This window comes from Tenrec ecaudatus, chromosome 11 (assembly GCF_050624435.1).
Source record: "Tenrec ecaudatus isolate mTenEca1 chromosome 11, mTenEca1.hap1, whole genome shotgun sequence".
In the NCBI taxonomy this organism is placed as follows: domain Eukaryota; kingdom Metazoa; phylum Chordata; class Mammalia; order Afrosoricida; family Tenrecidae; genus Tenrec; species Tenrec ecaudatus.
The window spans coordinates 48,226,981-48,241,028 of NC_134540.1; the positions used below are offsets into that span (position 1 = coordinate 48,226,981).

General features: G+C 45.6%; 1 protein-coding gene across 1 annotated transcript; it reads left to right on the plus strand.

Annotated features, from left to right (window-relative positions):
* Nucleotides 1-5,526: 5,526 nt before the first annotated feature.
* On the plus strand, nt 5,527-13,189 carry FAM216B (family with sequence similarity 216 member B). Its single transcript, XM_075562646.1, has 3 exons — nt 5,527-5,625; nt 11,827-11,947; nt 12,969-13,189. The coding sequence occupies exons 1-3, from the start codon at nt 5,527-5,529 to the stop codon at nt 13,187-13,189; spliced, it is 441 nt and encodes a 146-aa protein (XP_075418761.1).
* The last annotated feature ends 859 nt before the right edge of the window (nt 13,190-14,048 follow it).

Genomic DNA, 14,048 nt, shown 5'->3' on the forward strand with positions numbered 1-14,048 from the left:
GCTTCATAGGCTACCTGTATTAACAACAACAACAAAAGAAATGGTGTTGCTTAGAACACAGTTTACTATATTGATCTTTGAAATATTTGTGAACTGTAGTTTTGATAATCCACTGTCGAGTGCTAGATAGCATCTTTATGTAACCAGGTCTTTGTGGAAAACCTTCGTGGGTGAGGACCTAAACCGCACACCCACATCCAAGCTGAATCCCAGCATGCTCTCTCTATCCGAGAGCCGACTTTGGTAGACTTGTCCCCGAGGGTTTCCCAGACAGCAATTTTTATAGGCGTCGAAAGCCTTATCTTTATAGTACAGAGTAGCTGGTGGTTTCAAACTGCTGACTGTGTGGTTAGAACCCCAACATGTAACCCACTACCTCACCAAATCCACTTCCAAATATGCTAGGCAGTCTCCAGTATCTTCTCTCCATTAGTTAGATTTGGGTGGGTCCCCACCCCCATATTTCCTTTGTATTCAGTTTTAATTCCTTTTTGTAAGCTAGTCTTTGGGAAAATATTTTGTTTGTTCCCAAACCAATTATAAAGTCTACCTTGTTTCATCGTCCTTCCATCTTAATTATTCTTTGATACCCTCTGCATAGCTAGTCAATGATCACTTTTTTCATATTGAACACCAGATGCTAGTGGTCTTTAGGAGACATTGACTCCGTGTCTAAGCCCTTCAGTTTCTTGCCTGACTTCATAGATCTCAGAGGTGTCTCTTTGTATTTTGCTGATGGCACCTCCGTGTATCCATCCAGCGGCACTCTTTCCGTTCTCTACCCTTCTCTTCACTACAGCCATGTGAAGACTGCAAACCACATCTCCCGGGATTCCTTGCCAGCTGATATCCCATGAGATTTGTGGGTTCCAATCAGAAGATGAAAGGCTGGCGGGAAGGAGAGGCCGTTTATTCCTGACGTCTGTTGTACCAGAAGAAGGGTGGGAATTTCTACTCCCACCAGCATGGTCAGAAAATCATAGGGGCAATTCCTCCCTGTCTTTTCGGGTCATTGTGAGCTGCCGTTGACTCATGGCAGTGAGTTTGGTTTTTTGTTTTTGGCTCTACCTGTGGTCATGTGAGTCAGCAACAGCAGGGATAGGAACAGTGGAGATAGCAACCACGGGCAGCATTTGCAGAAGAACATGGAAATGTGGGGGGCTGTTGATCGCAGGCTGCTGAGGCCCTGCTCCGGCTGCAGAGTGCCCCAGCAGCAGCCTCGGTGGCAGTGTCCAAGGGCTCTTGGTAAAATCATGTTCCCATTGATTGTCCGATTGTGGGGTGATCTTTGTGGCTAGCTGCCACCCAGTTGATATCGATACATGGGGGCCCATGTGACAGAAGAAAACGGCATCGTAGGGTTTCTAGGCTGTAATCTTCATGACCACCATGCTTATCAGGGTATGCCATCAAGACTCAGCCATGGGTGAGTTTGAACCTCCACAAGATCTGTTAGCAACTGAGTGCTTAACCTAGTGCACCACCAGGGTCTCCAAACTCACTGCCAGCAACTTGATTCAATCCCCAGTGATCCTACAGGACAGAGTAGATCTGGGCTTTGGAGACTCTACATACATTGGCCATGTTGTTAGGAGAGACCAGGCCCTGGAGAAGGACATCATGCTTTGTAGAGTGGAGGGGCATCGAAAAAGAAGAAGGCCCTCATGGGGAGGGATTAGCACAGTGGCTGCAGCACAGTTGGCACAGGACTCGGCAGTGCTCTGTTCTGTTGCGGGCTTCTAACGGCAACGACATGTCTTTCGGAGAGCAGACAACCTCACCTTTCTCCCACAGAGGCGCTGGTGGATCTGTGGGAGCCGCCCAATGCGGCACAGGCTGGGCCATCAGGGCTCAGTAAGAATCGTTTGTTGTGACTGCCAATCTTTGTAGAACCTGTTGTGACGGGGTTTGCTTTTTCAGTCCATTTCTGCTCTTTGGTAACTGGTACCCTGTGTTGAATCCCGTCTGGTGACTACCTAGCTCTGGTTTGATTTCCTGATTGGGCAGGGTTCGTGCACCTTGGTATGGGCCAACGAGAGGGTATATTACAGCAGGTGGTAAATGACAGAAAGCATTTCATCACATCCTGGAAATGCGTCCAAGGTGGACTCCCTGGAGAGTCACCCGCTTCTCAGCTTCAGTGACAGGTTCTGTCATATTCTGTGGCATTTACAGATTCTTGATTGTGCCATGGTTATTCCACAGAAGGTCTGCATTCAAATCACTGAAGGAATAAAACAAACCCTCAAACCCAGTGTGTCGGCTGATCTGTGTTCTCTTTTCTTTAAGCGGCATGCTCCAATTCACAACTCTTCTCTCCTTAGTTGCCCCCGCCCCCAACTCCTTCAACCTCCTGAGAAATTTGAATTTATGGCTGTCTCGTGCTATTTCTTCTTCCGTATTCTCTAGAAACACTCCTTCTTTGCAGATAAACTCATAAGGAGAGGAAGGGGGCCCGCAGCAATAATTCCAGCGCAGATGAAGGAAAAACATTGCTTGCGCTCAGGAGTCAGGGTAGAACTTGAGGCTTATCTTGATGAGGTCAGGGTGATGAGGTCAGGGTGATGAGGTCAGGGTGATGAGGTCAGGGTGATGAGGTCATTGTGATAAGGTCAGGGTGATGAGGTCAGGGTGATGAGGTCAGGGTGATGAGGTCAGTGTGATGAGGTCAGGGTGATGTGGTCAGGGTGATGAGGTCAGTGTGATGAGGTCAGGGTGATGAGGTCAGGGTGATGAGGTCAGGGTGATGAGGTCAGGGTGATGAGGTCATTGTGATAAGGTCAGGGTGATGAGGTCAGGGTGATGAGGTCAGTGTGATGAGGTCAGGGTGATGAGGTCAGTGTGATGAGGTCAGGGTGATGAGGTCAGGGTGATGAGGTCATTGTGATAAGGTCAGGGTGATGAGGTCAGTGTGATGAGGTCAGTGTGGGCAAGAATCTTGTGCCAGAGGTTCATTATCACTGTGTGTCAACTCTAGGCAAGATCGAATCCAGAGCATAACTCACGCTCAAGCCATAAGGTGCACTTGTTAACTTGGGCTGTGGGACATTCTATAGAACACCACACTCAAAACCTCAGGTTCATCCTCTGCGTGATTGAAGGACACATCCCAATAGAGATTCCTGTAACCGCCTGTTGTCCCGCCGGATGTCTTGACCTTTAACATTCAGCACCTCTGTCTCTAGGCAGAACCTCCTGGGGTCTACACAAGAGAATGCAGACATGAGGGATTCAGAAGTTGACAGTTGATTGGACTCCGCACTTGGAAAGAGAAGAAATTATTCAACTCTGGAGGTGAATGTTGTCCAGAAGCAGGGCAAGGCATCCAGCCAATTCCCAAAGCTCTCTGTTTCACCACATGCTGTTGCTTGGAGAGCAACATATCAACAGATAGAATCACCGTCACCACCACACAAGGGCAGAGACCTTGGGAGGAAACGAAATGGACTGTGAATGCCAGCTTTAAAAGACAGACAGACAGACAGAAAGAAAGAAAGACCACCACCCAGGGTACGTTCTCTTTAAGCATAGCTGTTTTTCTGCTTCAGATCCATTATTTTGTAGCTGTTTCCTCCTTAAGGTCGTCAGGCATTTTAATCAAACTTGCTCTGGTGGAGAGCACCTGACGAGGTAAGACATATTCCTCCAGCAATAGCCCAAGTAAAGCACACATGAGTTGTTGCCACCAGCAAGCTCATCCATCATTTCCTTGTGATATTGGAGGAAGCAGATGTCTTTCCAGCTTTGGGGAATATTTATTCTCTGCTCTGCAGATCTGGAAAATGGGAGGAGGGATGTGGAGATGATTCGTGTAGATGACACAGTGCACGGGTTTCCCATCAGGGAGACTCTGGCGAGAGTGTCTCTTAGTTTCGTGTGGCTTCTGGAGTTCAGGTGAATGGAGAACAGTGTTAGGTAAAGTGTTTATGCTTTAATTTATACATCTTTCTCATGGAAACAAGGCACACACTGGCATTGAGTGATGTTTTCCAAATAAATCTATTTTTGGGAAATCAGAGCATTAATAGTCTGTAAACGCAGAACCAATCAAAGTTTCTCACCTATTCAATTACTCCTTAAGCGTGTGTGTGTGTGTGTGTGTGTGTGTGTGTGTGTGTGTGAGAGAGAGAGAGAGAGAGAGAGAGAGAGAGAGCTGCTGTGCATGATGCTTGGGCACACACTAAGGCAGGGTAGCGAGGGAAGATTGGCATAAAGTGAGAGCATTCTATATGACGATTTAAATCAAAGAAACTTGTAAGAAGCAGATATTATAAAGAGCATTGTACAGATGAAAGGACTGAGGCTAACAGAAAGTAAGAAGCTCAGCTCTGTCTGGTTCTAAAGGTCACACTGCCTCTATTACAGTTTCTTTCCCTCAGGGGGACGTATTGAGAAGAGTCAGCTTTGGTTAGAGGGTCTGGTCTCATATTACAGACACCTCGTGGTGCAGAGGTAAGTGTGAGGCTGCTAGCTGAGAGGTTGGCTATTGAAGCCCACTACTGCCCAATAGAAGAACGACAGGGCAGGCAGTGCCAGTAGAGATGGACATCCTGGAAACCCTATGGGGCAGCTCCACGCTGTGCTGCATGGCCCGGGAAGTTGGAATTGACTTGACGGCAGTGGATTTCGGTTTCGGTGTAGTTGTTTAGTGGAGCCTTTGTTGTGTTCTCACTTCCCATCATTCTCATAGTTGACCTTGCTGACAAGGCAAAGGAGTGAGTAGAGAGAGAATACTAAGACTTTCCCCTCTGCCCCCTCCAATGTTTCCATTCTTGCTTGATTGTTACATACGCTTCACAGCCTCATCCTCCAATCACATGGACAAGAGCTGAGCATGGCAGGCAGGAAGCCAGTCTTTCCTATCCTTGCCAAAGCGAGTGCTGGGCAATGTGGCCACGTGCATATTTTGTTGTAATACACAACTCAACAAATTTCACAGCTAAAGACACAAGCTATTGAGAGTGGTATCCAATAGAGAGGATACTGCCACCAAGATCACATTTCAGGGGATACTTAATGACCAGGGGAAAATGCAAGGTCGCATTTTCCTAAAATCTCACAATAGATACGGGAGGTGGGGGGAGAAAGTGAACCAAATACTAACAATAGCACATGAATAGATAGCGTAGGCATAGTTTTCTGTGGTTTAAAAATTACCCCCAAAGTTTCTCAAATGACCTATGTCCCTTTTAATATCAGAAAAGGCAGTAAACATCATTGAAAAATGATCAAGAAACAACTGTTGTAGACACGGTATGGCTCTACAACCCACCTCCCGATGGCCTCTGATCTAAAGGGTGGTCATGCCACTCTGAAGTCCTGGTGAAGCAGAAAGACTTCCATGCATAAGGGGGAGCGGTGGCGGGTAGGGGAACCCAGAACCTAGTGAGGTCCACTTACTCTGTAATCAGTGAGAAAAGAGTTTGCTCTTTAATTAATAACATGTATTCACCCACTTCCTTATTTGGTGAACAACATGAAGTCTTATCCTATGATTTGTTTTGCCTTGGAATTGCAGGATAAAGGATGGCGGGAAACTGGAAAAGACAAGCAAAGCTTCCACGTGTTCCACAGATTCCTTGCATTCAAGTCCCTGCATCGGCCTCGGTCACCTCATTAATGACGGTGGGTGCAGTGGACTGTCGTTGGTAGGTGCCAGTGAGCCGGTTCAGTCGCATAGCAACCCTCTGTATGACAGAATCAAACACGACCTGGCTCTGCACCAGCCTCACAATCATTCTTAAGTGTGAGTCCATTGTGGCCGCCACTGTGCCAATCCATCTCGTGGAGGACATTCCTCCCTCTCACGGTCCCTCCACTTTCCCAAGCATGCTGTCCTTTTCCAGGCGCTGGTCTCTTCTGATAACAAGTCCAAAGTCTTGACATTTTTGCCTCTAAAGAGCATTCTGGCTGTACTTCTTCCAAGCCGATATTTCTGTTCTTAGTGCCGTCCCTGGGACTTGCAGTATTCTATGCCAGCATCATATTGCCCACAAAGTAAAGGACCATGCCGTCTCTATGGTGGAGCTTGTTAAGCATCATCAGGCAGAATATTTGGTCTGGCCCAGACCCTTGGTGTGTATTAAAGTCATGTGTGAGTGAGTGAATGAGAATACTTTTGAGTGATCTACACTGAGAGGACGATGGCAGTTTAGTGGAAGAATTCTGGCCCGCCATGTGGAGGTCCCTGGTCCAATTCCCAGCCAATGTACCTTATGCACAGCTGTTTCTCAGGGGAGCCTTGTATGTTGCCCTCATGCTAAACAGGGTTCAACAAAGCTTCTATACAAAGATGTCCATATCATCTACCGTAGGAGGAATGGCCTTGCCTTCTACTGCCAAAAATCAGCCAATGAGTGCCCTATGGGTCATAATAGTTTGATCTACAAAGGATCATGGAGTGGTGTAAGGCTAGAGAATGTTTAATGCCCTTGTGTATAGAGAGACCATGAGTCAGACATTCACTCAAAGATGGTTAAAAATACCAGCTCCTACAGCTATCCCATGTCAGGAACTCTGCTAGGTGGTAGTCTCTTTGCTACTGGCCCATTATCAGTGATGGGAAATTAAGTGAACACACTTTGGCCCTACTGTGGAAGGGCTACTTTTTGAGCTCAGAATCACAAAGAGGCAGTTTACTCTCTCCTATAGGGTTGTTATGAGTCAGAATTAACTCAATGGCAATGAGTTTTCTAGGTTTTCAGTTAAATTTAGTTAAAGTCATTCCAAAAACTACTGTAGAGTTGGAATTTTGTATGTTTTTTTCTTGCTAGTTACTATTATCTTTTTATTCGATCATTTGTTTTGTCTCTGTTATTGTTGGTTTGCCTACTTATATAAGATAGACATGGGAAGCAAGCTTGAGGAGAAAGCAACAGTTCCAATGGTTCCAGAGGAACTTGTGGGGAGAAGGAGGTGGGGGAAGGGAGCTGTGAGCAAACAACGCCATAGAGAGAGGGGAATAACTAGGGAATTAAAATCAACAATGAAGCGGACATAGAAACCCTGGGGGTGTTGGAGCAACAGCAATCTAGTGGAGAGGAATTACTAAGAGGTGAAAGAAGGGCAAGCATGATGGTGTGGCAGGAGGAAGGTAAAAGGGAAACAGGAAAGATCTAGGAAGCAAAGCTTTAGATAGAGATATAAGCATAAGTGTGTACATATGTAAATACATGAATTCAAATACAAAAATAGAGGTATTGGCCTATGGACTTTGGGCCTCTGCTCATGCCCTTCCTCAATGCAAGAACACTTTGTTCTAACAACCTGGCATTCTGTGATGCTCACCCTTCCGGCATAATCACTGAAGATGGGTGCATAAGCAAATGTGGTGAAGAAAGCAGATAGTGCCTGGCTATCGAAAGATACAGTGTCTGGAATCTTAAAGGCTTGAATTTAAACAAGCAGCCATCTAACAGAGAGGTGACAAGCCTACATGGAAGAAGCACACCAGCCTAGACAATCATGAGATGTTGACGGGATCAGGTAACAGGCATCAGAAGACCCAAAACAAACAAACCAACAAACAAACAAAAACAAGCAAACAAAAATACATATTGTTCAGAATAAGGGGGGTTGGAGCAGAGACCCCAAACCCCTCACAGAAAGGTCACAAGGAAGGGATGAGTCAACCAGGGTGCAGTATAGCAACGATGAAACACACAATATCCCTCTGGTTCCTTGAGGCTTCCTCACCCTCACCCTCCCTACTATCATGACCCCAGTCCTTCTTTTCACTGCAGGCTAGACCAGAGCAGAGCTCACAACACTCGGAATCCAGGAACAGAAATGGGAGTAGCAACACCAGGAGGGTAAGGGGAATGTGGGGAGAGGAGGAGAGGAAAAGGGAACTGATCACATTGATCAACACATAACCCCACCACCACCATCTCCAGGGGCATGAACAACCATGGGAGAAGGGAGACAGCAGTCTGTGTAAAATGTGAAAATAATAATAATTTATAATTTATCAAGAGGTCATGAGGGTGGGAGGAGGGAAAAAAGAGGAGCTAATACTAAGTGCTCAATAGAAAGTAAATGTTTATAAAATAATCATGCAACATATGTACAAACATGCTTGATACAATTAATGTATGTATTGTTATAAGCTGTAAGAGTCTCCAATAAAATGATCTTTTAATAAAAAAAACTGTCTGTAAAAATTACAGATTTCTAGAAAAAATATGAGCATTTTATTCTTGTAAATTAAAGCTATAGCCTTTAAGTTTTTAATTTGTATAATGTAAACTCCTATTACTCTTTGTGATTCTGATCTTGAAATTACTTGGCAATTTTTATCTTCTACTGTTTCCCGTCACTTGAAAAGGTTTCCATCTTTATTCAGAAATATAATCCAGAGTCTTTCTCTAACATGCATATTACTCTTGAAGCTATAAAGTTGAAGTAATATCTTAAATTCTGAAATAGTTGTTGATTTTGCCATTTTCAACGTGGATATCTTTTCAAAATAAAAAAGTAAAGCTTTTAAACTTCAACAAAAATGCCCACACAGATTTCAACTGCATACAAGACTTCTAACAGGGCAATAACTTTTTCCTCTGTTTATAAAAATTATCTTAAGTTTAGCTTTTTTTGTTGTTGTTGTTGTCCTCAGGAGTCAGACGAGGCTCTCAGCTCCCATAGAAAGTTATAGTCTCAGAAACCCACAGGGCGGGTCTGAGCTGTCTGCAGAGTTGCTGGGAGTCCGAATGGACTCGATTGCAATGAGCTGTTAGCGGTCGTTACATAGTTAACAACTAGCTTTGACAAAGGCTGTCACTATTTTAGATATTTTGACTGAAACGTAATTTATTTTGCCTTGATTTTTCTACAACGTTGATGCCATTGCTCCAGGTTCCCTGTGAAATGAGCACAGACTGACCGAGATCATAGAGTGGTTGTGATTTTAAAGGAATGCACACAGAATCCTTGGCCCGGTGTGTAAGAAGCACCTGCGGTGTGCCAGGTGTGATAGTAAGTATGGTCTGAGCCCTTCCTCTTCTTCTCTAGCACCGTGGCAGGCGTTTTCTAGATGGTCTCTCATTCCTCAAGACCATTATCCACAGCAGGGCCAGCATAATCTTCCTAAAATGGAAATCGTCTCAGCTTGAGATAGAACTTCTCAATCTTGCTACTATTCGCAGTTGGGGTCAGATTATTTTGTGTTTCAAGGGGCTGGGGACTGTCCTGCTGAGCAGCACCTCGGCCCTTGACTAAGTGTTTTAGACCCTCTTCCCCCTGTGCCCCACCCCCACAATGTCTCCAAATATTACCAAATGCCCACTGGGGCCCAAACCACTCCTGTTGAAAACCATTGCTTCCAGTAAGGATGTCCAATGAGTCCTCATAGGAAAAGTGAACTGACATAACATGGAAGGTCTTCCTGCTCTTCCTCTGCCTCGGGCCTTTTCTGTGGAGGCTGTAGGCTCCAGGGGAACTAAAGGAAAAGTATGCTTCTGGACATACTCAGATGTCTTGTGTACTGTAAGAGATTGTATACGGGTTTCCCCTCTATAATTAACATATATTTTATTGTAGTGAAAACCCCAAACCAAACCCACTATCACTGAGCTGATTCCCTCCTGCTGACCATCTATAGAGTTCATGGGCTGCAACTTTTTCCAGGCACAGATAGCCTCATCTTTCTCCTTGGGGGTGTGACCTTTTATAGAAGTGAGAGATGAAGCAGAGTCTAGTTCTTTGGCTGATGGTGGCAAGGATGGAGGTTAGGCATGGGCTCACCAACTTGGACTTCCACTCACAAAGGCTGAGTTGGCTACTGCCACTGCCGAGTGCCCCATCTGTCAGCAGCAGAGACCAGCACTGAGTCTAAGATATGAGAGTCTTTTGGGGGGATGGGCGGGAGTCAACCAGCAGTCTGGTGGCAGGTTGATAACACAGGACGCCTTCTTTCATGAGAAGGGCAGTGTTTTGCTCTCACTGGAGTCGACACTGAGAATGTAGATTTGCTGTCGATCTCTGCATGCAACGCTTCTGCCAAAAATTACCACTCATGGATTTATAGGCTGTCTCACCCGTCGATGTGGCACCCCACAAACTGTTACCTCAGATCAAGGGACTCACTTCACAACAAATGAAAAGTGGCAATGGGCCCATGCTCATGGAATCCACCGATTTACCACATCCTCTACCACTCCGCAGCAGCTGTCTTGATAGAACGATGAAATGGACTTCTTAACGACACAACTGGGCACCAGTTAGATGGCACTATCTCGCCGGTTTGGAGCAAAGTTCTCCAGGAGGCTATAGATGCTTGAAACCAGTGTCCGATGTATTGTGCTATTTCTCCATTGGCCAGGATTCCTGGGTCCAGGTATCAATGGGTGGAAGGGAGAGAGGCACCATTCTCTATTACTCCTAATGGCTCACTCCCCACATGTTTGCTTCCTGTCCCTGGAGTCCTCAGATCTCCAGGTTGGCAAGTCTTATTTTCAAAAGATGGAATCCTCCCACCTGGTGAGATGGCAGTGATGCCATTGACGTGGGACTGGAGAATGCCTGCTGGCCAGTTTGGGCTCCTCATGTGTCTGGATCAATAGGAAAAGAAAGGTATTACTATACTGAGTGGTGTGATTGATCCTGATTACCAAAGGGAAATTGGGTTAGTGTTTCATAGTCAAGGTGAAGAAGGATAAGTCTGGAATCTAGGAAATCCCTTAGGTCATTTCTTAGTAATACCGTTCCCTGATTCAAGTCGAGTAAACTAGACTACTCCAATCCTAACATGATTACCAATAAAAGTTTGGCTCATCCCACCAGGCAAAAAACCATGACAAACCAAAATACTCGTTGAGGGCAAAAGAAATATGAAATAGGTAGTGGAAGAAGGTAGTTCTAAATACCAGCTGCGGCCATGTGACCAGATGCAGAAATAAGGACTGTCAGTGATATGTGTTAATTTCTATTTGGACGTATGCACCAGATAATTTTGTTTTAGTTCAGTTATAAAATATAAGATGAAAATTCGTTTAGTTCACTTTCAGTTGCATGTGTGTTAGTTGTATCACATTAGGCACAAGTATGATTTTATTATTGTCTTCTCTTGGAGCTTATATGTGGTTACAGGGTTGTGTACAGATGTCAAGGAGTGGGGTCTGTGATAGTTAGAGTCGATGCCAACCAGACACTCCCAAATGAAGTTTGGGGTGGAGCATAACCTATCAATCAGGTTACAGCTTGAAGACTTCTCCATGGGGGTGTGGCCTGTGGTACAAAAGAGAGCATGCAGAAGGGAGTTCTCTTTGGCCCTTTGCCTTCTGCCAGACCTGGATCCTGTCTCTGGTCCCTTGATCTCCTATTTTATTGCCTGCTGACCCCCAAGAGCCATCAGCAGACTATTGATGGTGGATTGATTCTGCTGATCTTGGATTCATTTACCTCTGCATCTATCAGATTGTATAACTACTCCCCTCCCCTGTGTCCTGCAGCCCAACCCTGCTTCATCATCCTGCTTCCTATTCATCAGCCTCCATGGCCACATGAGGTAGGGGAAGCCTGACTTGAATTGGACTGGACTTACCTACTGCTACATATGTGTAATCTGTTTCTCAATGTGAATCTCGTTCTAGCTACAGACACATACAGGTGTCACTGGGTTTGCTTCTCTAGAGAACTCAAGGTAACACAGCTTCCATAGGGATTACAGTCAGGAGAGTCCGTGCCTGAGAATAGACTTGGCAGCACCTAACACCAGCCATTTAACAAGATAAGCATCGTGTTTCTGTAGAATTCAGTTTTGAATACATCACGTTTACAATCTTATAGAACTTCTTCAATTCATTACAATCCACTCCTTTGCTTTGGCAGGGCCTGACCCCAGGACAGCAGTGCTATTTCTACAACATCATGAGCATTTACAACTGTAGACCCCAGTGGGAGGCCCTGAAGGCTCGCTACATTCACAGCCTTCAGCACCAACAGCTGCTCGGTGAGTTTAACTACCCATCCGACCTGAACCAGCATCATGGAGGGCGAAGAATATACAGCTATGTTTTACACAATTGACGTATGTATGGATTGTGATCAGAGTTGTATGAGCTTCCAATAAAATGTTTTAAAAATAAATAAAAACTAGTTGCCATAGAGTCTACCACCATTCTCGGGAACCTCCCTCAGGTCAGAGCAGAATTCATCGGGTTTTCAATGACTGGCTTTTGTGGAAGTCAATTGCCAGGCTTTTTAGTTGTTGTTGTTTGTGGCACCTCTGGGTGGACTGGGAGCTCTAGTCTTTGGATTAGCGGCCAAGTGGTGAACTGTCTGTGCCACATCAAGTTACTACCAGTCTCAGCGAGCTGGGAGCAATTTATTACCATCCAGACTCCAATCTCTTTCAAACCTCTTGGTCAGCCAGACGCACATTGATAAACTAGCACACCAACAGAAGCCACTAGAGCGGAATCATGTCTCTGGGAACTTGACCTCCAGATGCCGCATGAGGAAGGGGGGCTCATGAGGAAGGGGGGCTCATGAGGAAGGGGGCGAGTGGGGAGGGAGGGGAAAAAAGAGGACCTGATGCAAAGGGCTTACGTGGAGACCAAATGCTTTCAAAATGATGAGGGCAAAGAATGTACAGATGTGCTTTATACAATTGATGTATGTATATGGATGGATTGTGATAAGTGTTGTATGAACCCCTAATAAAATGTTAAAAAAATAATTTATATGACATGAAAAACAAAAAATAAGCGATTCACACAAAGTTCCCTCAAGGCTTATGTTCCATCCTTGGGGATTTTTTCTATCAATCAATAATTAAGTATGTATTAACTTGCTGGAAAATGGTGCCTGTCCTCACAGACACTACAACCTAAGCTTTCTAAGAACAACGGTTACCCTTTTCTGTGCGGAGGAGTAGCCGAAACTACATACCCATAGATGAACATTTACAGGCTTGCTTGCTTGCTGTGTAAAATGATTGACTTTGGGGTTCCCACGTGTCTTTTTCCCAGGCTACATTACTCAGGGGGAAGTCCTGACGCTTGCTGCTTTAATGATAGATTCAGCCGAGAGGGCCTCAGTCAAGGTAGCCCGCCGAAGAGCTCGTCGCCCCCGGATGACTTCAGCTGTCGCAAGGAAATGGCCACCAGCACAACCTGGCTCTGCGCTTCCACCCAGGCCCCAAAGCACCGGTCTCTGTGGCCTCAGGGAGCGTGGCTTGTATAAGCTCTGAACGGACAGCTGACCCATGCCTCCCAGGTGCATTGTCCTTGGTTGCTACACTGTCAGCACCAACTCACGGTGGCCCCTTGTATCACAGAAGGAACGGTGTTCCCTGGTGGGTGCCGTCTTCATGACATCTGGCATGTGGGAGCCTGCTGCTGCGGCCATTGTTCCAATACATCTCATGCACGGTTGCCTGCCCTTCTCCCTGCCCTCTGGCAAACATGTCCTTTTCCAGCAATCAGTCCCTCCTGATGACGCATCCAAATAACTAACCAAGTCTTTCCCCCCCCCCCCCACGTCTCTCTTAGTCTAGAAACTCCACCGAGCCCTGTCCACGGTGACTAACCAGGTGTTCGAAATACCAGCGGAGAGTGTCAACCATCATAGTCATAGCAAGATGACAGACTAACAGGCAGGGGATGGTCTTGGCATATGGTGAATTCTTGTTGCATCCTTGTTGAATGACAGTAAATACAAGAATACCTTCTCTTAAAAAAATAATTTTATTGGGGGTTCATACAACTCTTATCACAATCCATACATCCATCCATTGTGTCAAGCACATTTGTACATCTGTTGCCATCATCAAAGAATAACTTTAAACACACACATGAGACCTAAGAATCATCTCAGGTCCATTCCAATGAACTTTACCTGCAGCCACAAGATGTGAGGGTTACGGAGAAGTGGAGCTGAGAGCAGGTACCCACACCTTTCCCCAGGTGGTCTGTGGAAGAGAATTACTTTCAAAGCTTTCAAAGTAAAATCTTCCTTTGAATTAGAGCCTCAGGGAAGTGCCCAAGCACAAGCCCCCAAGAGAGGGGCAAGTGACCAGAGGACTCTAGGACGTCTGTCCAGGACTTGAT

Coding starts and splice junctions, on each gene's coding strand:
- FAM216B (XM_075562646.1), top strand. CDS start 5,527: ATGGCGGGAAACTGGAAAAGACAAGCAAAGCTTCCACGTGTTCCACAG. Junction 5,626..11,826: donor CGGTCACCTCATTAATGACG/GTGGGTGCAGTG, acceptor TTGCTTTGGCAG/GGCCTGACCCCAGGACAGCA. Junction 11,948..12,968: donor TCAGCACCAACAGCTGCTCG/GTGAGTTTAACT, acceptor TCTTTTTCCCAG/GCTACATTACTCAGGGGGAA.